This window comes from Vidua macroura, chromosome 17 (genome assembly GCF_024509145.1).
Source record: "Vidua macroura isolate BioBank_ID:100142 chromosome 17, ASM2450914v1, whole genome shotgun sequence".
NCBI classification, from domain to species: Eukaryota; Metazoa; Chordata; class Aves; order Passeriformes; family Viduidae; genus Vidua; species Vidua macroura.
Window position 1 is genome coordinate 10300006 of NC_071587.1, and position 23112 is coordinate 10323117.

The 23112-nt window shown below is 46.2% G+C and overlaps 1 protein-coding gene across 1 annotated transcript; it reads left to right on the top strand.

Moving 5' to 3' along the window:
- Positions 1-1441: 1441 nt before the first annotated feature.
- On the top strand, positions 1442-23112 carry CABLES2 (Cdk5 and Abl enzyme substrate 2). The gene is made up of 9 exons (XM_053992651.1): positions 1442-1947; positions 13636-13728; positions 14473-14550; positions 15995-16103; positions 16650-16815; positions 17535-17638; positions 18063-18169; positions 19460-19664; positions 20069-23112. Exons 1-9 carry the CDS (start codon positions 1442-1444, stop codon positions 20207-20209), a joined length of 1509 nt encoding a protein of 502 aa, XP_053848626.1. The 3' UTR covers positions 20210-23112.

Below are 23112 nucleotides of genomic sequence, written 5' to 3' on the forward strand. Positions count from 1 at the left end.
CATACAAAAAAGGATCTTATGAGACAGCCATATGAAAAGACATAGAAGCTGTATGCGTTTTATAGGACAGTTTCAAAACCTATCTTTTACTCAGTGCCCATAACATCAGACTTCAGTTTGATTGTTGGTGTAGACTGCAAGTAATATTAAGAGTTGCCACGTGGCTTCTTTAAGCCTATTTGGCAAAAGCATTCACCTCTCTAAGGGTCCAGTGTTGCAAATACAGGAATTGCAACTTTCAATGGTAAACATCTCAAATGGCAAATTTGGTCTGTACTTTAAAATATGTACTGTGTGGGCAAAATCCTGCTTGGGAGCACAAGCTGCTTCAGGGCATGAGAGGTGGGAAGGATGGGAAGGCTTCATTTCGGTTTCAGAGGAACACAGAGGCCACCAGCACCCACACACTGCTGTTCTCAGATCCAAATGCTTCATGACGCCCAGCACAGCTCCCAAACCTCCCCTTCGAGGCTCAGTGGCACGGACATTGTCGCTGCACATCAACGTCCCCTGAGGAAAGGAAAGGGCAGAGCATCATCCCGGGATGTGACAGACATGGGTTCAAGTGCCTGAGGGGAATGTTTATCCCGTGCAGTATAAACACATCAGTCCGGGAAGCAACGTATTGCGCAGAGATGCCTTCAGTCATCACGTTGTGGAGATAAATACTAAGTTTATGTCCTCCCAGCCCCGGGTCTGCCTTGCCCATATACGGCCCAGGATCAGCACTGCCTTGGCTTTGCTTCAGGAGCTGGAAGCGTGCGGATCCATCCCTCCGCACGGGTTTCGGGGCTGCTGGTGAGTCTCAGGGCTGTGCGCGGGGCTCTGCGCCCCCGGGGTCGGCGGGCTGGGGGGCACCTCAGCCCTGCAAGCCAGAGGCTCGGCTCCGAGGCCGCTGGGATGGAGCAGGAGGATCAACGACCTTCGTCCGCTTTTACAGCAGCGCTTTGACGTGCTCCAACGCCTGCGATGGGTTTAGCCGATGTGTCCTCCGGCCTCCAGGAAGGCCAGGACCTCTTGGGAACAGGCGGCCACCAATGCTACTGATGGTTTGGGTGGGGACACGAGGGGAGGAGAAGTTTTTTTAAAAGTAACACAAAGGGACACGGTGGGTGGTCGTGCGGGGATGCGGGGGTTTGCATGGCGGCACGGCGGGCTCGTGGCTGCAGCAGGGAGGTCGCCGAGGGAGGAAAGGGAGAGGCCGGGGAGGCTCCGGGGCCGCCCGGTCCCCGCGGGGCTCCGGGCGCTGCCCCCGCCGGCGGCGCCAGGACCCGGCACGGCCCCGCGCGCCGGGGGCGGGGCCTCGCGCGGACGGCCAATGGCCGCGGGGCCGCCGCCGGGCTCATTTGCATTCGGGCGCGACGCAGCCAATGGGCGCGCGAGCCGCCGGCCGCGCTGCGTTCCAGCCGCCCCGCCCGGGCGGCCGCGGCTCATTCGGAGAATGGCTGCGGCCGCGGCGTGCGGCTCCCCGCCTCCCCGCCCGCCCCGCGAGCAGCCGCCGCCGCGCAAGCGGGGCGACTCCCGGCGGCGGCAGGCCGCCCTCTTCTTCCTCAACAACATCTCCCTGGACGGGCGGCCGCCCTGCCCGCCCGCCGAGAAGCCGCCGCTGCCCGCCGGCCCGGGCGACGGGGAGGAGGCGGCGGCAGAGCCGGCCGGAGCCCCCCCGCGCCTGCTTCCCCCTCCGCCCGTATGCCAGCCGCCTCCCGCCTTGCTCCTGCCCGGCGTGCCGGCGCTCGCCGCCGCCGGAGCCAAGGGGGATGCGGACCCCGCCCGCGGGGGCATCTTCCTGCCGCAGCTGCTGCTGGGCGGCCCGCTGTGCCCGCCGCCCCCGGCGCCGCCCGCCCTGCCGGCGATGCTGGCGGCCCCCAAGCCGGGCGCCCCGGGGCTGCTGAGCCCCACGCAGAGCGCGGCGGGCGGCGGCTTCGCGCTGGAGGCGCAGCGGCAGAGGTGAGTGAGGGGACGGGGCTCGCCGGGCCAGCCCACAGCCCCCGCCCCCGCCGCGCTGACCCCGCGGGGCGTGGGAAGCGCCGGGACCCCCCGCGGGCCTGGGAAGAGCCGGACTTTCCCAGGGCCCTCGGCCGGCCGGCGGCTCCGGGAGGGGGGAGAGCGGGGCATGGGAAACGGGCGCCCCCGGGGAGAGCGGCCGTGGGAGGCGGCGCCGGCCCCGCGGTAGCCCCGGGAGGGAGCACCTGCCCCGGCGGCCCGGCCGGAGGTGCGCGGGGATCCGGCCGGGGAGCGCTGCCCGGCCCGCGCTGCCGCCGCCTCGGCAGCGCCGCTCGGGCCCGGGGACGCGGAGGATGCCCCGGCCGGCGCAGCGGCGGATGAGGGGGATCTGCGCAGGGGATCTCTCTCTGCGGCTCTGTTTGCAGGTTTGCGGTACCCTGAACCCTGCCTTCTGCTTTTCCCCAGCCCAGTTTCTGCATTTCTCTGTTTCCAGATGAAGCTGGCAGGGTCACTGTTAGGCAGAACGCTTCCTCCGCTGCTGGTGTCGTGCCTTCTCCTGCTCTTGTGCTGCTTGTCTCTGCAACTGTGTATTAATGAATGCTTGTGCACAGCGAACTTGTCAGCCTCGGGGGAGGATGCTCTGGCCTTCAGAGCAGGATTACCATTGCATTTCCGAGGGACTTCTGTCAGGCTGAAAGTGTTGCTTTTCTAATCGACTGGGAGGCAGGTTCTTGCTCAGATCTTGGGCATTTGAGCTCTGAAAGAACTCTTTTCAGGCTGTTTCTTGCATAAACAGCTCTGTAAAATGAGCTGGCCCTCTGAGCCTGCAGATAGGCAGCGGTATCAAAGGCTTTAAGTCTCCGTTGTCTTTACAGTGGCTTCGAGAGCTTTGTCAGTGAGCTGAAATAGAGATGTTGTCAGTGCTTCAAAGCTGTGGAGTTTGCTAATGCAGTTGATGGGTATCCCCTTGCAGCATGCATTGCACAGTGGAGATGTCCTGTGTATCCCCAGCTTGGGGGTTCAGGTGAATTTGAAGAGAAGTAGTTTTGACTGTTTGTCAGTAATGTGGGGGGGTCCTTATGTGTTGTCCTTTCTGGGGTGTTTTCCTCTTGAAGTGTTATTTACCACTCATTGCTTTTCTTGTCATGGAACAGACCTTTCCCTCCTTGTTTGTGGAGAAATTGAAGCTGTGGCTGCCAGCTGGGTGCCCTGTATTGTGCAGTTGTGTGCCGCTAGTTGAGCAAGAAAGCCTGGAGTGATGGTGTTGCTGTGGAACAGTTCCTACTTAGCACTCCTGGTCCACAAAAGCCAGCACAGGAGGTGCTGTGTCATTTAATTTCATTGCTTCAATATTGTAGGCAAAGCTCTTGAGGGCAAGTTTTGCATCAAGAGTTTCAAGGCACAGTTCCCTTTGTGAATGTGGCTTTCGTTGTGCCTGTGTGTGCAGACTTCTGGAGAGATGATCCTTCCCCTTCCCATGCCAAGTCAATAGGACACTAAGAAAATATTCTTAGGATCTTCTCATTTGATGTCCTTCCTGCCTCTTATTTTGGCATCAGGTTTGAGCTGTTCCACTAGGGTAATTCTAATCAATCTGGCTGAAAAGAATGATGAATCAGAAATAAAAGGTAGAGAGAAATGCAAGAGGCAATCAAGGGAATCAAAAGGCTTCTGTCTGAGTAATGACAAAATAAACCATGATTTTTTTGCTTGGAAGATTTGGCTGGAAGGGTATATTGTATTGATCAGTTTGCATACTACTTTTGAGGGTGATTTAGAGTGAGTGTTCATCTGGTTTTCATCTTGAAAGAAAAAGGGCATCCGCTGAAACCATCAGACAGGAGATTCACATCTTTACATGGACACACACATCTTCTGACAAGAGGACAGTTTTGTGCTGCCTGTGGAGATGTGTTAGAGCCGGTTGTACCTCATCCCAGTCACACTGGGCACAAGAGTGGGTGAAATGGACCATCTGTCTCTAATGACAATTTCACTGTCAACTTACAGGGTGAGTGACTTACCGCTTTATTTTTCACTGGACAGTTTCATGCTTTGGTCTGTGACGGAATCTCTCTCCATCCCCACTGAGCAGAGTGTTACAACAAAGAGTTACAACTCTTCTGGTTGTAACTGCATGAGGAGTGATTCCGGGAATCGCAGGAGGAATGTCCTTCAGGACGCTGGTGCTTTTACTCCATCCCCTTCTGTGTTGGGTGAGCTGTTTGCAAACTAAGATTCCGAAGTCAGCAATTACAAGATGGATCTCCTTTTATTAGGACTTGGGAATCTGAGAATTGTTTTGCCATACAGCGATGTTGCTATTCTAGATCATTAACTGGCTGCATCATGCAGAGGTACAGGCGAGTGAAGTTGGTGGAGAGAAGGGGGAAGTGGAATCTGCACTGCCACCCTGGACTTTTCATCCTTGATATCCACTTTAGGCAGCTGTTCTCTTCAGAATCCTTTTTGAGTCACTGTCAAGAGCTGCTTTGAATTTTCCTCCGATGCAGGAGGATCACTGGCTGCAGGGTCTCCAGACTCACTCTGCCTGCGTTCAGTCACCAGCCTTGTGCCATGTCTGGGAATTTCGTCGTGCTGGGGCTTGCCCTGATCCATGGAGATCTCTTATCTACTGACAGTATCATTGGGCAGAGTTTTATTACAAAACTTGACCTTGTCTGACTTGATTGAGAGGTTGCAAGAAGCTGATGAGACCAGCCGGCGTGGCTCAGGGCAGGGTGTGACAGCACCTCTGCTCGAGTTGGGGGTTGGTTATTGGTAACAGGCAGGATCTGCAGTACAGCCCAGGGAAGGAGGGATCTGCTCCCCTGATGTAAGCTGGAGTTCCTCCATAGCTCTCAGGCCCTTTAGGATGGCAATGTGGCAGAGGAGGCACCATTCACACCTGGATGCTCAGTTTCATTGTGCTGCTGGCTGAGCATTTTAAACTGAATGACTTTAACCTTCCACTTTCATTTTCCTAAGAAATCTTCTGTTTACAGGAACTTAAATTACAATGCTGTGTTATACCAGCTTGCCTGATCTGCTTGCCATCCCTCTTCCCTTCTCCTTTTCCATCTTGCTCTGTTCTTTTGTTCTTTCAAAGAACGACCTCACAGAAAGCAGTGGAGGGAGGCAGCAAACGGGGAACAAATCGGCATTCACAGATTTTTAATGAATTTCTGCAGCTGGGTCTGAAACTGGCAGAGCTTTCTGGGGAAACACAGATAGCGGAGAGCCCTGGAAATAGCCAGGTTATGAAAGCATGAAAAATGGAAACAACAGCCCTGAATGTCAATGCTTGTTGTGCTTCTGAGGTTTCATTATAATGTAATGTAAAAAACAGCTGGTTTTGCCATAATTTGCTGCATTCTGCTGGGCCTAAGAATAAACACAGAGACTAAATTATTTGTGACTGATGCTTTAATGTCCTTGGAGTTCAGTGGTCAGGGAGCTGAACTGAGTGTTCGTGATAGCTCAGTCATTTCTGATTTATCAGCAAATTTAGGTCATTTTGAAAGTGGGAGTTTAAACAGTAGTTGATAACAGCAACACTCTGGACCTACTCTGCTTTTGAGTGTTAATTGGATGCCAGATTGCTGACATAGGTGTGATCAGATTAGTTCCGTGGGTGGAACAGCAGAAATGCTTCATCAGGATTTTATACTTACTGTGGTGAATATGTTGTTTTGTCCTACTGTCAGCTTAGCTGATGTTGTCACTTCAAGGAATATAAATATTTTTATAAAAACCCCTCTGCTAATAAACAGATATTGTTGAGATGGATGAAATAAAAAGTCTCAGTTTAAATTTTGAACCGAATTTGGAATAAGCTGGGCAAATGGTGCTTTTCAGGAAGCAGCGAGCTCTGTCAAAGATGGCAAGCTTTGACCTTTCAGAGGTGAACAGTAGACTGGGATGTGCTGCTCGAGGCTGAAAATGAGCATATTCTAAGCTTGAGCTTCATTTAAAAGTCAGCTGGAATGTTAAGGCAGCAGTCTTCTCCCCAGGTTGCTTCAGGAGATTTCTCTCATATTTTTGACTGCAGGTGAATTACATGTGTCCAGTATTAAGTGTTTTATAGCTGCCTGTGGACATTCCCAACCAGGCATATTAAGCAGAAGAAGTAAATTGTATGCCTAGCAGGAAACTTGGAGATCAGAACGTCCAAGTCTTTGTATCCTGTGCACTCCTGTGAGTGGGTCTGGGTCAGGCAATCCGAGACACTTCCAACACCAAGGTTATTTGACCTCTTCAATTTAGACAGTCCAGAGGCTTTAAAGTATCTTTGCTCTCCAGGCAGGAGTAGTCTGTGCACAATTAACTGCACTTGCAGCTGTGGATGGGTTCTGCAGCTTTTCAGAGTGATACAGGAGGCCTGGCAGTGGGTTTTGGGATGCTGCAGATTTTGGATTCCAGCTCAAAGCTCCTTCCTTCAGGAGGTGATGAGGGTGGTCAGAATGATGTTGTCTTCCTTCAAGTCAAGGACTCATCAGCCAAGAATGAAAACGCTACTAAATTAAATATAAAAACCAGAATAACTTAATTTTGGGAATCCCATTCAGACCTCCAGTGAGCAAGTCCTGTAGGAGTGTTGCAGTATAGTATATTAAAACTCATTATTTAGTTATATATCATATATTAGATATGTAGTATATTAAATATTGTGTTCTGCTGTTTTCCATCTGTCAGCCAGTTAAAGCTGTGAGGCTGTCAGGCTGAGCGAGCTTGAAGATATTTTTGAGCCTTCTTTTGAAGGCTGTTCTGAAGGTGTCTGGCTCTGTAGTTGGAGTTTTAAAAATGCACACTGAAATTTAGGCTCTTTAATGAGCACAAGGTATTGTTGATAAAGCAGATGACTGCAGATGGAGGGTGCTCAGCTAAAGCCACTCAGTCAACCCAGTTCCTCAGACAGAGCTCCAAACCCCTGACCTTTGGTTTACAGCTGTTGTGTATTTAACCCACTGTAATTGCAATTCACCAGGAATTACTGTAACCTTCTGTAGTAGGAATTTACCTATTCCCTGAAAAGGTGTTAAAGGAAGAGCTTTCAGCTGGCCCTCTGTTTCACAAGACATACCAAGCCCTTAAAACTCAAAGCTTGCTGCCAGCTGACCCCGCTGCTGGGGCTGTGATCCTGGAGTGCTTCTCCAGGGAATGCTCCTCATGTGCCAGCTCTTGCTCAGGTGGTGGTACCCAAGTGCAGACCTGCTTCAGAGCTGGGTAGCTGCTTCCTTTTGGAGTCCCCACAGCATGGGCTGAACTGCTGCTGGTCAGGGCTGTTGCTCAACAGCAAGGACAGATTTGCACTTGCTCTGTTGTGGCTGCTGCAATTTAAGCATAAAATTTTGCCCTAGTAAAGCTGCAGCCTCTTGACTGTGCATTGAAGGGGATGACTAATGAAATGGGAAGAACCAGGTGCCCATAAAAACACTGTGGGACCTCTCTAAACTTGCTTTGATTTGGTTTCCTCCAGTCACCAGTTTTCCTTTTCTCCTTCCCAGTTAAAAGCTTCTTGCTTTCTTTTTTTCTTTCTTCTTCCTTTTATTTTTCAGCTTGGGAGTTTATTGTGCTGAAGGCTTTTATTTAGCAAGGCACATGATGAAATGACAGCATCATCTCTCAGTGAAGTGCATGAATATTTCTAGCATAATGCCCACAGTGTCATCAAGGACACACTTTGCATTTCACGTGCCTGTTTTGGTCAGCAGTTCAGTGCTGAGTAAGCAGAGCACAAAGCACAGGGGGCAGCCAGGTTGGTGAGCTATGAACACCTCCAGAAACTGGGAGAAATTTGGAGAAATGTTGGTGGTGTTCTGGCCAGCACATCTAGTCTGCTTTGTGAGAAGCAGCAGGGATTTTTAGGAGTCAGCTTTAGGAGAGGGCCGTGGGCACAGCAAACTTCACATCTGGTTTGGTGGTTCTGCCGCAACAGCTAGGCTTTCACAATACTTACTGGAAGGCATTCTTTTCTCCTTGCATTGTCTAAACACTCTGAGCACCAAACCAATGTGATTTATGAAACTCAATGAATATAAAGCTCATTCTCTATTAGGTCTTAATCATATGTGGTTGTGAATCAGCAATGAAGTAGCAGCTGCTGTGAAGATTATCTAATTTCTTTCCTTGTTAGTATTTAAAACTCTCCAGGCTTAGTGAGCTTCCCACTTACTCGGCCTCCACTTTCATTCAAATTATACTTCATTTCTGTTCATTCTCATCTGTTCCACAGGCTGTGTGACACATTCTTCCCTTGTATATGGCTTTACTGGTGGAGGAGTGCAGGATTTTCTCCAGCAGGAGACCAGCAGGAAAGCCCCTTGTGCCCTTTCAATTTTGCAAGCAAACCTTGAGTAGGAACACAAAGCTGAAGGAATTAGGCCTCCTCCTTCATCCTGGGCTCTCACAGAGGGGCCTGCTCTGTAGCCTAAAAGGATTTTTCATACTCATGTGGTTGATTTCAGTTTACCCTTTAAAATGAAGATTACTGGATGAATAAGTTAAACTAGCCCTGCTGTGAGACTTGTATTTATTTTCTGGCAGGCTGGTACTTAAATGTCAGAAAGAGCTCTTGGGATGGGGCCTGCAATCCAAATGCACATTTGTGGTGCCATAAAACAGTGAGAGCTGACTTTGTGAAGAAGGAGCACTGAGCTGTACGCTTACTCTTGGTGATGCAAAGTGTCTTTCTTCTCTGCCTCTCAAGGAGCATCTGAGCTAGAACCATCCACCCATGAAAATGGCCTGCTCGGTGCTGGGCTTTTCATGACACAGATCCTTTGTGAAATCAGTTGTTTTACCAAAGACATGGTTTTGATGTGATTCAGTGTAAATGCAGTCTCGGGCTTCTTTTGGCTTTAATTACTGAGAACTTGTTGCTACCAGTGAGCTGTACTCAATCTGCTTTTGAGCAGGAAACTCATTAGTGTGAGCACCGAGGGTGGTGAGGCACAGGGCACTGATAGCAGAACAGGGATGCTCCCACTCACACACTCTGGGATGCAAGTCTGAAATCTCTGAATGTCTCCTGGGCTGCAGAAGAAATGGCAGCTGTTAAAAAGTAAGCTTAAATACAAGGAGTAGCTTTCTTAATCCCCCAATGCCTGTATTTTACCTAGTGAAGCCCAAGCACAGTTCATATCTGTTTGTTGTCCTGCCTTAAGGAATGAAAACAATACGGCTTAATCTTTAAAATATGTCTTGGAAAAACAAAGCTGACAGGTATGTCTTCCTGTTGTAAACAGGATTTGGGATCTGGATTTGTTGTGCAAATTACCTTTGACAGTTGTTTTTAAGCTAGTGCTTCCAAAAACCAATAAATTATTTTTTTTTGTCCTTGTTATATTAATAACTCAGCCTCTTGACAAATGTGATCATACTGAGGCCTGTAAAGGACATTAGAAAGGGACATCATATTAAAATAAAACTCAAGTGAGAAATAGGAAACCAAATTCTATTAGGCCTTCATTTTACACAGTAATTAAAAATCCTTGACCTCCCCCATTGGCAGTACGGATGGCTAAAGAGCAACAGAGGGTATCAGCCCTGCTGCTAATTTTAGCCCAGTGCCTGGGGTGTGTGCCTGTCTGTGCATGCAGCATCTGCAGGGCCATGGATGCAGCTCCAATAGAAACAAATCCACACTGCTGGGCCCCTTGGAGGAGGGGGAGCTCTGGCAGCATCTCTGGCAGCATTGAACACTCCTGTTGCAAGGCTTGGTGATCCTGGAGGTGATGAGAACAAGAGATCACAGCATAAGATGAACTCAGGAAACATCTGAATGTTGGTTGAACTCTGGCTGTGTGGTGGGCTGAGTGCAGCCCTGTGCCTTAGAGGGATGGGGGTTAATCAGGATTGAGGAGAACCACTCTGAGATTTTTAGAAGCTATCAGTTTTGCCCTTCAGGAGGCCAGCTGCTCAGTTCACCTGCTGTGGCAAAAATGCAGGAACCAGAACGGCAAAACAGAGAGGAGCTTCCAAGTGGCCAAATGGCTGGTCTGTGCCTGAAGCCACAGCTGGCAGCACAGGGCCAGCATCTCTTGCATTCAGTACTTGCTAAAGAACTTGCACACTTCCAACTGCAGCAATATTCCAAAGCTTTCCTCTTTTTGTCCTCCTGGGTGTCTGCAGGTAGCCCAGTGCGGGTGGCAGGAGGGAGAAAACTCTTGGCAAGGCATCAGAAAGGTCAGTGTTCTCTAATCTGGAGCTGTGACTTAACAAGCTTTCTCCTTTCCATTCATAAGACAGGACATGTAGGGATTACCATTGCTATACATAGATTGCTCTTAGCTGTCTCCTGTCCTGCTGGGAGCACTAAGAGCTGTGTCACCCTCGGGGCTGGGGATCCCACTGCTGCTTAGCCAGTGTCCAGCCTCTGCAGAGAGTTTCAGTGGGACCCTGGCAGGACCAGAAGAGGACAACTCTGAAGCTGGAAGCACTCAAACATTGGATTTCCTCTGTGGGAGATCCATCAGAAAGAATAAATATGTGGGCTGGCTACTGCTTTCCAGGGCAGGAGTCAAAATGTAGCTCTGAAGATAATTGTTGGGTTTTTTTCTGAACACAGGCGTTTTTTGTGGGCTTTTTTAAGTGCGTGTTCAGCTCGTCAGGGATTTGGCAGCGGTGTTGGATTGTGTGAGCCCGTGTGTGCACATGGAGATAACGAGCCAAGGTGTAATCCAAAATTCCTCTACTTGATAGCCCCTTATCTCTGGGCATGTGCTCTGTGTGTTTTTGCTCTTGATGGGTCCCCTCAGGTTCTGGCTCTGTAAACACAGTTGCTGTTTTTAATGGTCTGGGAGTGTCCTGCTTTGGCGTTATTGGCTGCTGAAATAAAAGGCTGGGAAGCACCCAAAAATGAGCTCCTGGTCAGGGACATGCGAGCACCCAAACCCTCTATAGCTTGTCACAGCAATGGCTGGTGCTGGCAAACAGGCATGTTTGGATTTTCTGTTGGAATTCTGACCTGCTCCATGGAACCCATGAGCATTTTAATATTAGGTATTTCAATTGCAAATTGCAAGGTCACACATGAGTAAGGCTGCATAACACAACTCAGCATATGTAGAGATGTTGGTATTCTTAGTATTAGGCTGCTTTCAGCAACAAACACACTGTGTAAACCACTTAAAATCCTTTGAATTCCATAGACCGTAGCAAGAAGCGTTATCCTGGGTGAAGCTGCTTAGCACAGCATAGGTGACTTGACATTTTTCTGTCATCAAAGTTAGCAGTCACTGAAGTGACCCAGTGCAGCCTGTTGTGCAAGTGTGAGTTGGCTGCATGAGAAGAGCACTCAAACTCCGTGTGTGTGTGCAGATTATACTCAAAAAGTGTCAAATTTTGGTGCATTCTCCAAGTACTGCACTAGTGATTCTCTCAGATCACGTTGAAGGTGCTGTGTTGCTGTAAAGTGCTGGGTTGGGCCTACAAACTATCTCAGGTACTCTGGATTAGTGAGAATTCTTTACATACACGCTGTTTTGGGATTTGAGGGAGAGTGTCTGGCTCAGTGTCAGGGATTCCTCCAAGGTGACAGCTTTGCTGAGGGCAGAAATTATTTACAAGTGTAGCTAAAAATGAAGTTTCCTGTTGGCAGAGTGGGGATGAGTCATTGTGGTTCTGAGTCAAGGGGTGGGATCTTCCCTTCACTGCAGCAGGGTTTTACTTCCAGATCTGCTCTCGGTTCAGGTGTTGGGCACTCTTGTCCCTGTTCCTGAGAAAGCAAGGGGGTGTTCAGAAGGTGTAGCACCCTGGCTGAGTCTCCACCGTGGAGTTAGGAGTGAGGATGTAGCCATGGCTCTCCCAATCAATCCTGTTACTCACACCAAGCATCTTTTTACAGAACTGTGTGTTTTTCTTTGTACCAGTGCCCACTGGCATTAGCTGTGTTTTCCCTGTGCTTGCCATACACGGCGTCCTTCTGTCTCCATCCAGCCAGGTCTCCCCCGGGAGGGGCGGAAGGAAGATTGTGGATGTTACCAACTGCATTAGAGCCAGGAGGTTTGCAGTTACTTCCTCATTTCATGAAGGGTTTTTTATTGAATGTTAGATGCCAGATTAGACTGGAGAGCCATGTAAATGTGCAAGTGTTCAACATTCCTGTGCCATTCTTGCTGAAAAGCAGCGAACCAGTAATAATTTTAAAACTGAAGTGCTGGTGGAGGGTGTTGAAGCTGTGCCAGGAATGTTCTCCACTTACACCTTAATGGCTGTGGATTTGTAGGAGGCAGTCTCTAGCAATACTCAAAGTGTTAGTCCTGTGGGAGTGCTTGCCACCCTTGTGTTTGCAGAAAGGGACACTAATTCTTCATCCTCCTACCTGTTTGAGTTCTGAGCTTTACTTCCTTTTAAGAGTGCCTAAACAGTGCAGCTGAGAGTCTGCTCTGCTGCAGCTTGAGGTTTTATTTTAATTTTTTTTTTGCCAGAAGCTGGTATTGTCAAACCAGAATCCTGCAACTTTTGTCTCGTGTGCTGCTTCTACATTGACTTCCATGGCAGCACTGCCTGTTAGTTGAGTTCCTGTCTCACTTGGGAAGAAAACCTTGGACTTGAACACACATGGCTTGTGCTAAAAGTGTAGCATTAATGCATGCGCAAACAGAAGCAGAAAATATGCACTTCGATAGTTTTTGTGTCAGCTTTTTGCTGGTGGAGTGCATTGTTCCTATGGAAATTGCAGTCAAAGTTGCACAATTCATTTGTAAATATCTATCAACAAAGAAAGATCTGACTTGGACAATAGTAGTGCATCTTACTTTGGCAAAGTCTATTTTTTCTTTTTGCTTGAACGTAATATCCTATTAATGTTACACTAACTCACGTGAGCACTACTATTATTCTTGCATCTTCCATTCTGGGACTTCACATGGATGCCAAGTACTTTGGCTTCCTCTAATAACCCTCTCTATTGTTTCTCAGAGAGATCTGTCAGTTTTATTGAGCTGCAGTCACAGACTCTCAGTCTGCTGACTCCTGGAGCTGGAGACAGCTGTTCTGAATGGAGAATGCACACAGATGTTTGGTCATCATACAGATGTACCTGTATCTGAACTTAATTGATATAAAATTATTTATTCCCCTGCCTTGATGGGGGGGATCTTTTTGTGACATTCTTGTCAGATTTGAAATGAGTATTTGGAAGCTTTTTAGGTGTTTAACTTACAGGTAGGCGTTCTTCTGTGTGGCAGATAATGAATGGTCTTGTTGATGAAGTTGGTAGAAATATGTATTTCAGGGGTCCTAGAGGGGGAGACAAGTTCTTGGCCTTTTAAGGAATTTTAGACTCTTAGTTAAGCACTCTTGAAACAAAACAAAAATCCAGAAAACCTGCCATGCATCCTAAGAGCTCATAGATCTGTTGCAGTTCATAAACTCGGAGGCCATGAACTAATGCTGTTCACTCTTCGTGGTGTTGTACATTTTGCAGAAGGCGTTTTATCTCCCAGCGCTGCTCTCTAGACTTTTTAGAAGACATAGTGGAATATGCCAGTGTACGAAGGTACTTTTTTTCAAAAGCAGCATTAACCTCAGCTCGTTGCATGCAGTCCTCTCTTCCCTCCACCCTCTTCCACGCCAATATCTGAGGTCCTGCATGCTAGTGCTGCCATCTGATCATACAACTGGCATGAATTTTTCTCAGAACACTTAACAGATGTGGCTTTTTTGTTTTTCTTTTTGTCATTGCAGAACCAAGCATATATCTGGGTCTCCAAGACACAAAAGTTTGAAGAAGATGCACTTCATCAAGAACATGAGGCAGTATGACACCAAGAACAGCAGGTAACATGTGGAGCGAGGTTCCCCCTGTAGTTGTGTGCAGTAGGAAGCAGCCTCCAGTTCCATGCAGTAAGACATTTAATATCAGTGAGAATTAGAGGATGCCCCTGGGGCCTTGTTAGCGTTATCCAGACTTCTTTCAAAGGTGGTAGGTGCTCATATCTGCTACATTTGCTATAATACACTGATGATTCTGCCATCCTACTCTGAGGAGGTTAAATCATTCTCTCTTTTCTTCTCTCACTTTTCTTATTTCTCTCAGTTTCCTTATCGCTGGCACACAGAGAGGTCAGAGCTGAGAATGGAGAAGAAATGGAGAAGCCATTAAGGAGAATGGCTCGGTTTAGCCAAATTCTAGGTTCATGGTTGCTGAGCAGAAGAGAAAGGGAGGCTGGATTTATGTTTATTATTAATAGAAGTGTGAGGTTTCATCTAAATGTAGAATATTATCCACATCTTTTCACAAGGTTTATGTAAAAATCACATAAATAGAGAAATATATTTGATTGGGATCTCTTTTGAGGAGCTCCCAAGGTGATGGCAGGTCCTAAACTCTGAGGTTTGATAGAGAGCCCCAAGGACCTGCAGGGTCAGTGTTAAACCTCTGCTCTTCTGCTGCTTTCTGAAAATATTAAATCCATGACTTGCAGAGCAAGATAAGAAGAGCCTTGTATTAATATCCCATAAATCTGCTTTGTAACTTCTGGATCTTAATTCATATCCTGATCTTTCCCCATCTGCCTGCAGGATAGTGTTAATCTGTGCTAAACGAACACTGTGCGTGGCGTTTTCTATCCTACCTTACGGGGAGGGGTTGAGGATCAGGTGAGTCTCTTCAGCTGCTCTGTGAAATGTCTGCTCTGTTGTTTCAAAAGATCTCCTGAAATGAGTGTGCTTGGTGTAGGTCTCCTGTTCTGAAGCAAGCGAGCCTATTTAACCTGCCGTTCATGTGTAAGGACAAGAGCTTGCTGTCAGAGCAGCAAAACCAGACACTGCCACAGTGTCAAAGTGTTCATTCAAACTCCAAGAGAAAAATACTGGAAAAAGCAGACTTTTCTTCCAGTGTTTATTCACATTTTAAAGCACTCCAGCGCTGTGAAATCTCTGAAATCAGCTTTGAACAGATAATGTGATTGGCTGCTGTGTAGGTTTTCTATACTCCTAAAGTGGTCAGAAATCAACTGTCTTTAGAGCCACAAACAGTGGTGTCAACAAAAAAGCACAGGGAGTTTCAGGGAAGGGTGCTGTTGCCTTCAGTGGAAATTCTCAAGGTTTTATAGTGAATTTACACCTAAATAAGTTAAAGATGCCCTTCTGTTTCTCAGCTTTAAGCTGTGAATGTCACTATTTGCAACCTAAGAAAAGCAGAAACAGTTTGGACTGATTCACACTGCTTTTAGTGTTTGGACTACATTTTTGTTTACAACTGTCAATATGATCATTTATGAGAAACAAAACCTGCAAACTGGATTTCCCCGGGTCTTTCTTCAGTCCCTTGTGAAGTTTAAGTCCATTCTGTGAAGGTCTGTTATCTACAAATATACCATACAAAACACTAATTCTGTTCTGGCAAAACAATTGTGTTGTCACTTCTGTCCTGTCCCTAACTTATGGACAAAGGAAACGGATGCTTAGTGGTGGGAATTGTATTGTATGCAAATACATGCCATAAAAATAGTTGATGGGAAAATATTCTCCCACATAATAGAAAGGCAGCAAGGTCACTGGAGCTATTTCAGAGCAGTTCTGAGCACTGTGCTGTTCTGCTTGCAAGCTGGCAAGGCAGTTCTTCACTTGAAAACTGGATTTTGTATTGGAATATTGGTGACAAAACCACGTGGTGCCATCGCTGACAGAGAGATCTGCAGCTTCATTCTGAACTTGAGCTTGTGTGCACAGGGGTTGCAAATTTGCACTTGAAAGGCAGATTTCTAATCCTGGGAAACAAGTAATGTAAATCAACTTTGCTGTTACGTGTTTGAGCATTAGAGGGCTGGGAATGGTGTGGTCTTATGCAGAAAGATCATATTAAAAACAGTTTACCTTCAATAGGTAGATTGGTAGATTTGTGTTAAACTGAAATGAAATCTGATTCTTTGGTTATTGAACATCTCCACATTTTGAAAAGAGTAATGCTATCCTAGAGGTGGCATTGAGGGGTTGGCTTATTTCCACACAGGAGAACTCTGACCTGGTGGTGTTGGTTGGTGTTTACCATGGGAAGCTGGGCTTGCATTTTGTGATAGTGCTCTTTCTTACCTGCATTTAGTGATCTGAAAATGGAAGGACAGAAACAGCGACATCCTTCTGGGGGAGTTTCAGTATCTACTGAGATGGTGCTTGGACTGGAAGGAGTAGAGCTGGGTGCTGATGGCAAGGTAAGGACATTTACTTTTTCACCCCGGGCCATTTCATGCTGGGACAAGTCAATTTATGCAGGGCTTTGCTGTCCATTCTGTTAGAGCTGTGGCTTTTCAGAGCAGTGGAAGTTTTAGACCCATAGTTTGAAATTGTGGCTTGTGATAATGCTACTTCTGAGGAGGCTGCTGAAGCTTGTGATCTTCTGCCTCTGTTTCTGGAGAATTGAGTTGACTTTGCTATCTGAGGCAGCATGTGAGTGAAGTTTTGATAGAAATATGGATGAAATCCATACTGCTTTAGTTAAATTTATAATGCCAGAATTTTACTTGTGATTCCCACCTTTTCTTTGCCATCCCACCAAATCTTGTACAACTCTTCATTTTAAAGTTGTGGAAATAAGGCATAGCTCATCCAGCCTTTCCCTTCCTCCCGTCTCACAGTTCCAAGCTCCCCACTCCCAAATCCAGACTCTAGGGGACTCTGTTTGGAAAATCCTTGATATCTGGAAATAAGCCTTTCAGTAAATTTCCCCCCATAACCACTAGAACTTTCTGTTCTTTCAGGTTGTGTCCTATGCAAAATTCTTGTACCCGACCAACGCTCTGGTTGTTCGCAAAGCCGACGCCTACGGTGCTGTTCCCCCCTGTCGAGCCAGTGCTCCCCGGAGTCTTCCTGGATCAAGATACAAACCTGTGACAGCAAAAACCATACCAGCAGGGACAGACATTGGTAAGGACAGAGCCAGCTCTGTCATCACTGGTGCACGCAGCAGAAAAGGCAGAGATTTGTCTGAGACAACTGCAAGTGGTCAGTGTGCTGTTGGGAGGGAGGTGCTGCAGCTCGTTAGTGCAGTGCAAACGATGAGCCTTAGGACTGAGGCTTCCACAAACTCCTTACATCCCCCATATATCTGGCCTAGTTCTGTTTGTGCCATTCAAGAGGCACAAAACTTTTCCTTGGGAATGTAAAGTTTTATATTACTCACCAAGAAACATCTGGTGTACGTGGGTCCAGGTGGTTCTCCTTGCTTTCTAGCACAGTAACAATACATAAGCCAGAGTTTGTGGCAAGAATCCCTTCTCTTGTGTAAAAGAACAAACCTGACAACAACTCTGCTGTCTGTTAGACTACAGACAAAAGAATTCAGTCCTGGGCAGTTGTTTTCTGGGTATATTTGTAAAGGCAAACTCAGTTTGCATTAAATCTAAAACAGTGTGTCAGGCATGGTGTGTGTGTGGTGGAGAAAGAGTTTGTGTGGTTTATTTAATTGTTCTAATTTGTGACTGGTGCATTTATGAAATGCAAGCATGTGCCTTTAGCTGCAATTTGCCTGTACTGTGAGATCTGCCAATACTTAACATTTGCTATTTGAAAACTTTCTTAAGAAGGAAACAGAGAATTTAAAGCTCTTTTTCTGGTGACCCAATGTGCTTTCCTCATTCCCTCAGGAAGTGAAGCTGGAGAAGCTGCAGAGTATGATCCAAATCTTCTGGATGATCCTCAGTGGCCCTGTGGAAAACATAAACGTGTTCTCATCTTTGCCTCTTACATGGTGAGTGACTGGCGTACCTGAGAGGGGAGAGACTCCCTGACAGATCCTCCTATAAAGAGTTTTTTTGAGGAAGAAAAATTCCTCTAGGAAGAAAAAGCGTTTTTTTTTCTGATAATTGATTAGGAAAAATACAAACAGTTTGTTTGTATTTGAAAAATACAAACAGTTTGAGTTTGTACAGTAAGCTTGTAAAAGGCCAACCTGGCACCTGTCCTCATGTTGTCGTTTATTTCTTATAACCATTTGCTTACTATTTTTTAAAGACTTTGTCTATAGTTGGGATTCAACTTTGGGACATTTCAGAAATGTTAAATTATGAATAATAAAACTCAAGTTTGCCTTTGCATCTGTGTTTTTGGATGAGTTGTTTGGCTGTCAGTCCTGGTCACAAGACAAATGATAAATTTTGCTTCTTGCATTTCAGACTACAGTCATAGAGTATGTGAAACCCTCAGACCTTAAAAAGGATATGAATGAAACCTTTAGAGAGAAGTTTCCTCATATCAAGTTGACACTGAGCAAAATTAGGAGGTAAGAAATAAGCCTTGAATAACAAGAACACCATCCACACTGTCTGAGGCTGCACTTGTATGCAGCAAATACTAAATCTATTAATAGCATATATGATTAAACACTAATCTCCTGTTGTCAGTTGAGCTGACTGTAGGATGACAGCCCTGTATTGGAATCTTGAGGATGCTCAGAAAGGGTAACAGTTGGTTTTCAAAGTTCCACCTCAAGGGTTTTGTTTCACCAACTGTGGTGTACTAACACTAGGAGCCAATTAACAGTGGAGTAGCATTAGCTTTGAAACAAACACTTGTAACCTGATTGCTTGGCTGCAGTGCAATCCCACTCCAACTGGATTGGCTTTCTGGGCCCTCTGGCTATTTTTGCCTTTCAATTACCAGACTCACTGATGACCACAGACAAAGGATAGAGGATAAAGAGTGTTAGATCTGGGAAGACTTGGTAAAGAAAAGCTTTTTGTGGAGGCCACACAGAATTTCTCGTCCTTGAGTAAATGCATCTGGTTGCTCCTCAGCAAGATACACTGTTGCACCTTCAGAGACCTGTAATCTTGCTGGTGTTACAGGGAGATTAATGCAATCAGAGCCTGTTGAAATAGCCCGCTTAAACACGATTCTGCTGAGTCACCAGGGCCAGGTGTAGCTCAGCTCCAGGGGAAGGTTTGCTGGGGCAGTTTGTTCTGCCTGAGTCCTGCATGCTCTGCTTTGCAGCAGTTCAGAGCAGTGTGTTCCTGCAGAGATCATGCAGCTACAGTGTGGATGGCAGCCCTGAGAGGAACCATCCACCTCCAAGCCTGCTAAATGCTGAGGTGAAGGGCTGGCTGTGAGGGAAGTGTGGAAAGCAGGCTGCCTTCCTCTCACACCTGGCTCTTACACAAGGTGTCTACTAGACAGGTCTCTGTGCAGCAGCTGCTGTCTGCTGGGCTCTGCTGTGGTTTTCTGTAGGTCAGAGTGGTTCAGTCTTAGGATATGAATCACAAACCAGTTTGGGAGCCCAGAAGAAATCCTACAGCAATAGTCTGTGTGTCAGTGAGGCAGCTAAGCTCTGGTGTTTATGGGCAGATGAGGAATTGTTCTACCACAGTGGATGTTGTCAGCCAGGTGAAATCAGTTTGTGCATCAGCACCAGCTTGCTGCCAGCTGAACTTTTCCACTCTAGGATAATACTTGTCATGGTTTTCCAAATAGGAGTCTTACCCATATGCTCCTCTGAGTTGCTGTGCTGCAGTATTTCTACAGTGTTTAATAAAATCTGTCATGCCTGGGGGGGTGTCTTTTCTCCTATTCCCAGTTTAAAGAGAGAGATGAGAAACCTGAGTGAGGAGTGCAGTCTGGAGCCAGTGACTGTCTCCATGGCCTACGTTTACTTTGAGAAGCTCGTCCTGCAAGGCAAACTCAACAAACAGAACCGCAAACTGTGCGCTGGTGCTTGTGTTCTGCTCGCAGCCAAGATCAGCAGTGACCTCAGGAAACATGAAGTGAAACACCTAATAGATGTAAGTGCTATGAACCTTGTTCCATCCGCTGTCAGAGCCTCCTCCCTAGCTCATAGGCAAAGATTAAATGCAAGGGTTTCAGTGGAAGACCAGCTCTTTCAGCCAGTTTTATGTCTTGTTAGGGCTCCTCCTTGGTTTGTTTTTTAATTCATTAGAACTATCTGCCTGGTGCAGGCTGGTGTCTCACTGATCCTTCAGTAAAGTTATTTTTGCACTTGCATATGTTTGCCAGAGAAGCAGGAACTGTTGTGTGGGTGTCACAGCTGAGCTGATAAGCTGGTCTTGATTCTGAAAATACAGCTCAGGCCGTGCATCACTGACTTAATCTAACAATGCCTTGAAATCACCTGGATTAACTGATTCTTTCTCCCCTCCTTTGTTTTGTTTTGTTACCACTGTGATAGAAACTAGAAGAGAGATTCAGATTTAACAGAAGGGATCTCATCGGTTTCGAATTCACCGTCCTCGTAGCTTTGGAACTGGCTCTGTATCTCCCTGAAAACCAAGTCTTACCTCATTACAGACGGCTCACACAACAGTCTTAGCCAAAGCTCCGTCCCAGCCGGCATCCAGCCGTGCTGGGGCCCACCCCGGGATGCTGCTGGTGGAGGTGCCACTGGCTCCAGCTCGTTGGGAAGGCTGTAGGGTGTTGGGAACTGTCGAGGTCTGTGGACACAGATGCCAAATCTAGGGGATGGTACGAGAAGAGTTATTGAACTTTTGTTTTCTTTTGGACATTTAAAGCACAAATATTCACCAGTCAGCTGTCATGGCTGCTTATTATTCCTTATTTATCTTCCTGGTTTTACTAAAACTGTTCTTCCCTATGAAGAATACTATGGTATTGGTTCTTTTTCTTTTGTTTTGTTTTAAGCCTTTATTGTATTCCTTGAAACTGAAGGAACATTACTTCCATTCCAGTGCACCATAAAGTTCAGATGTTTCTAAGAACCTTCTCACATTTTTACATTAATGAAATGCATACTTTATTTTTTTAAAGATGTGCCTAAAACTGGCTGGTCTGGTACCAGTGCTTTTTAAGTTAGTTCTGTTATTTAGTGGGGAATCCTGAATTTGTATAGCCATTTATTCTTTACCTGCATTGGCCTTGCATACAAGGAAAACAATTCCAGTATATCTGCACTAATAATATACAGGGCATCTATTCTGTGATCTATAAGTAGCGAGATTGAAATTACTCCATTTCAATTTATTTACTATAAATAACTTAAAAATATACATTTTACTTTAGAAGGAAAAGTGGTTTGAAAACCTGTCGTGAAGTACCACACGTTGAGTGAGGTAGTTGGGAAGTGATTGCCGTCCTAATTCACTCTTGAGTGGAAGATGAGCACTTGACTAAGAGCAATTTGCTGTCGAACGTATAATTTAGGGGTTTTATTTGTTTCTCTGTTCTGTAGCCTGAAATAAGCACCTTTTTTTAAGATTGACTGTATTGTAGATGGTCTTATCTGAGCAAATATGAAGCCGGTAGAGTTACTGCTGCCAACCGAGGCCAATGAAACAAAGCATGCTCGGTATTTAAAATGCTACTTTTTTTACTCTCTGTTCTTCCAAGCGTTGCATCACTGTGATGGTCCTCATAAAACTGGCATTTCTTGCACATCTGAGCAGCCACTACTGGCTGGTGCCCAGCAGCTCTCTAGTGCGTACACAGAGCTCAAGTAACTTCTCTGCCCCTTGGCTTATTCCTTCCTTTATTTTTACAGTATCCAGGTTGGGAATGAATTGTTTATTATATGTGGAACCTTCTGTGGTATTGGCTCTTGGGTTTATTTTCTGAAGCAATATTATGATACAAGTTACTGGGTCCTTTTGCAAGGAACAAAACTGATACTTGGTTATTCCAACTGAGAAAGTTGTAATTTAAGTTTGACTCATAAACTGCCAGAGCTGATGCTGAGGTCAGGGACTTGCTTTCCAATATGTAAGTAATGTAAATTCCTGTTCCTTGTATTAAATATTGGTTGTAGCCAAAACCAAAGCTGAATCTTTGCTCTTCAGCTGTGTTTTGTCTGAAGCTAATTTGGCTTCATTAGAATTGCAGCAAACTTTACTGGAGCCCCTTCTTCTCTGAGTGGGGCTCAAAGTGTATTTTTCATATATAATAATTACAGTGACTATCAAACCTTTTGTAACTGTGTTCAGCTGTATGTAGCTTCAAATTATTTGTGTAAAATCTATTATGCTTGTGATTTCTCTGACACAGAAGGACTTTCCAGTCTCCAGAAGTGAGATGTAGCTAATAGCTTAGACAATAAGCTTGCCAGATATCTTCCAAAAGGTTTTAAAAAAAATGCCTACTAGTTAAACTTTCTACTGAATATATCTGCCCTTGCATGCAGAAATAGTGGTGTACTAAACATCTAGTGTGTAATGAGCCTCCAAATTAGCAAACAGTGGTGCAGACAGCTGAGGTGGCATTGTGGAGGGGACAGAGGTACAACAGAGCAAAGAAATTTCTCACAGGACAGCTTGATTAGTATGAATGAAATCTGAACGTGTCTTTCTCTGGGAACGTCTTTATTTCGTGTATAAAGAGTTTTCTGTAACAAAATTAACTTTCTTTTCTCACCATCTAAGGGAACAAAACGCACTTTGGTTTGCAACACTTTGCAGTCTGTATTCAGTGGAAGTTTGTCTAGTTCAAGTGGCCATTTGGGCTGTAATTACACTCCCACAATCTGTGGGTTTACGTCAAAAAACCGGCAAGCTTTTGTTTTCTTCCAGGAGAACAAACTGGGGTAAAAGGAGCATTAAATTACAGAAAGCTGAATGTTGTCTAACAGTGATTCTAGACCTTGGCTCGGGCACACACTCGGGTTGGGAAGCCAAGGATGACGCAGGGCAGGGAGGGCCCTGCGCTGTGGCAGAGCTTGGGGTGATGCTGCGCAGAGCCTGGGGCTTGTGCAAGGGCTGCCTCGTGTGTGTGCAGAACAGCCGCCCTTGTGCAGGGATCCTCCCCCACCTCCCCGCTCTGCCCGCCGCGTTCGCAGCTCGCAGCCCTGTGCGGGAATCTCTCCGCTTTCACCTAAAAGCTGCCACCATGTGGCAAAGGACTATCAGTACCTTGTCTGTTCGCAAACTCAGCGCGGGACCCAGAGCCAGACCTGCCGGTCCACGTTTGCACAGCCTAACTCCTCTTGCTCTGAAGAGAAACAGGTTTACACCGAGGTGGGGTCTGGTGCTTTGTGAAGGTGCTGCTGGTGTGGCTCAGCACGGAGAACTCTCTTGAGAACAGCCTGTACATTTTCCTGTAAACAAAAACTCTTCTAGTTTTGTCATATTCCATTATTTAAAAGTCTGAGTTGTAGCCTGTTTTGGGTGTTTTTTTTTTTGTTTTGTTTTGTTTTTTTTTTTTTGTTGTTGTTCGTTTGTTTTTTCTTCTGTGAAATTAAGATGCTGTGAAATAAAACCTGTTTTGGTA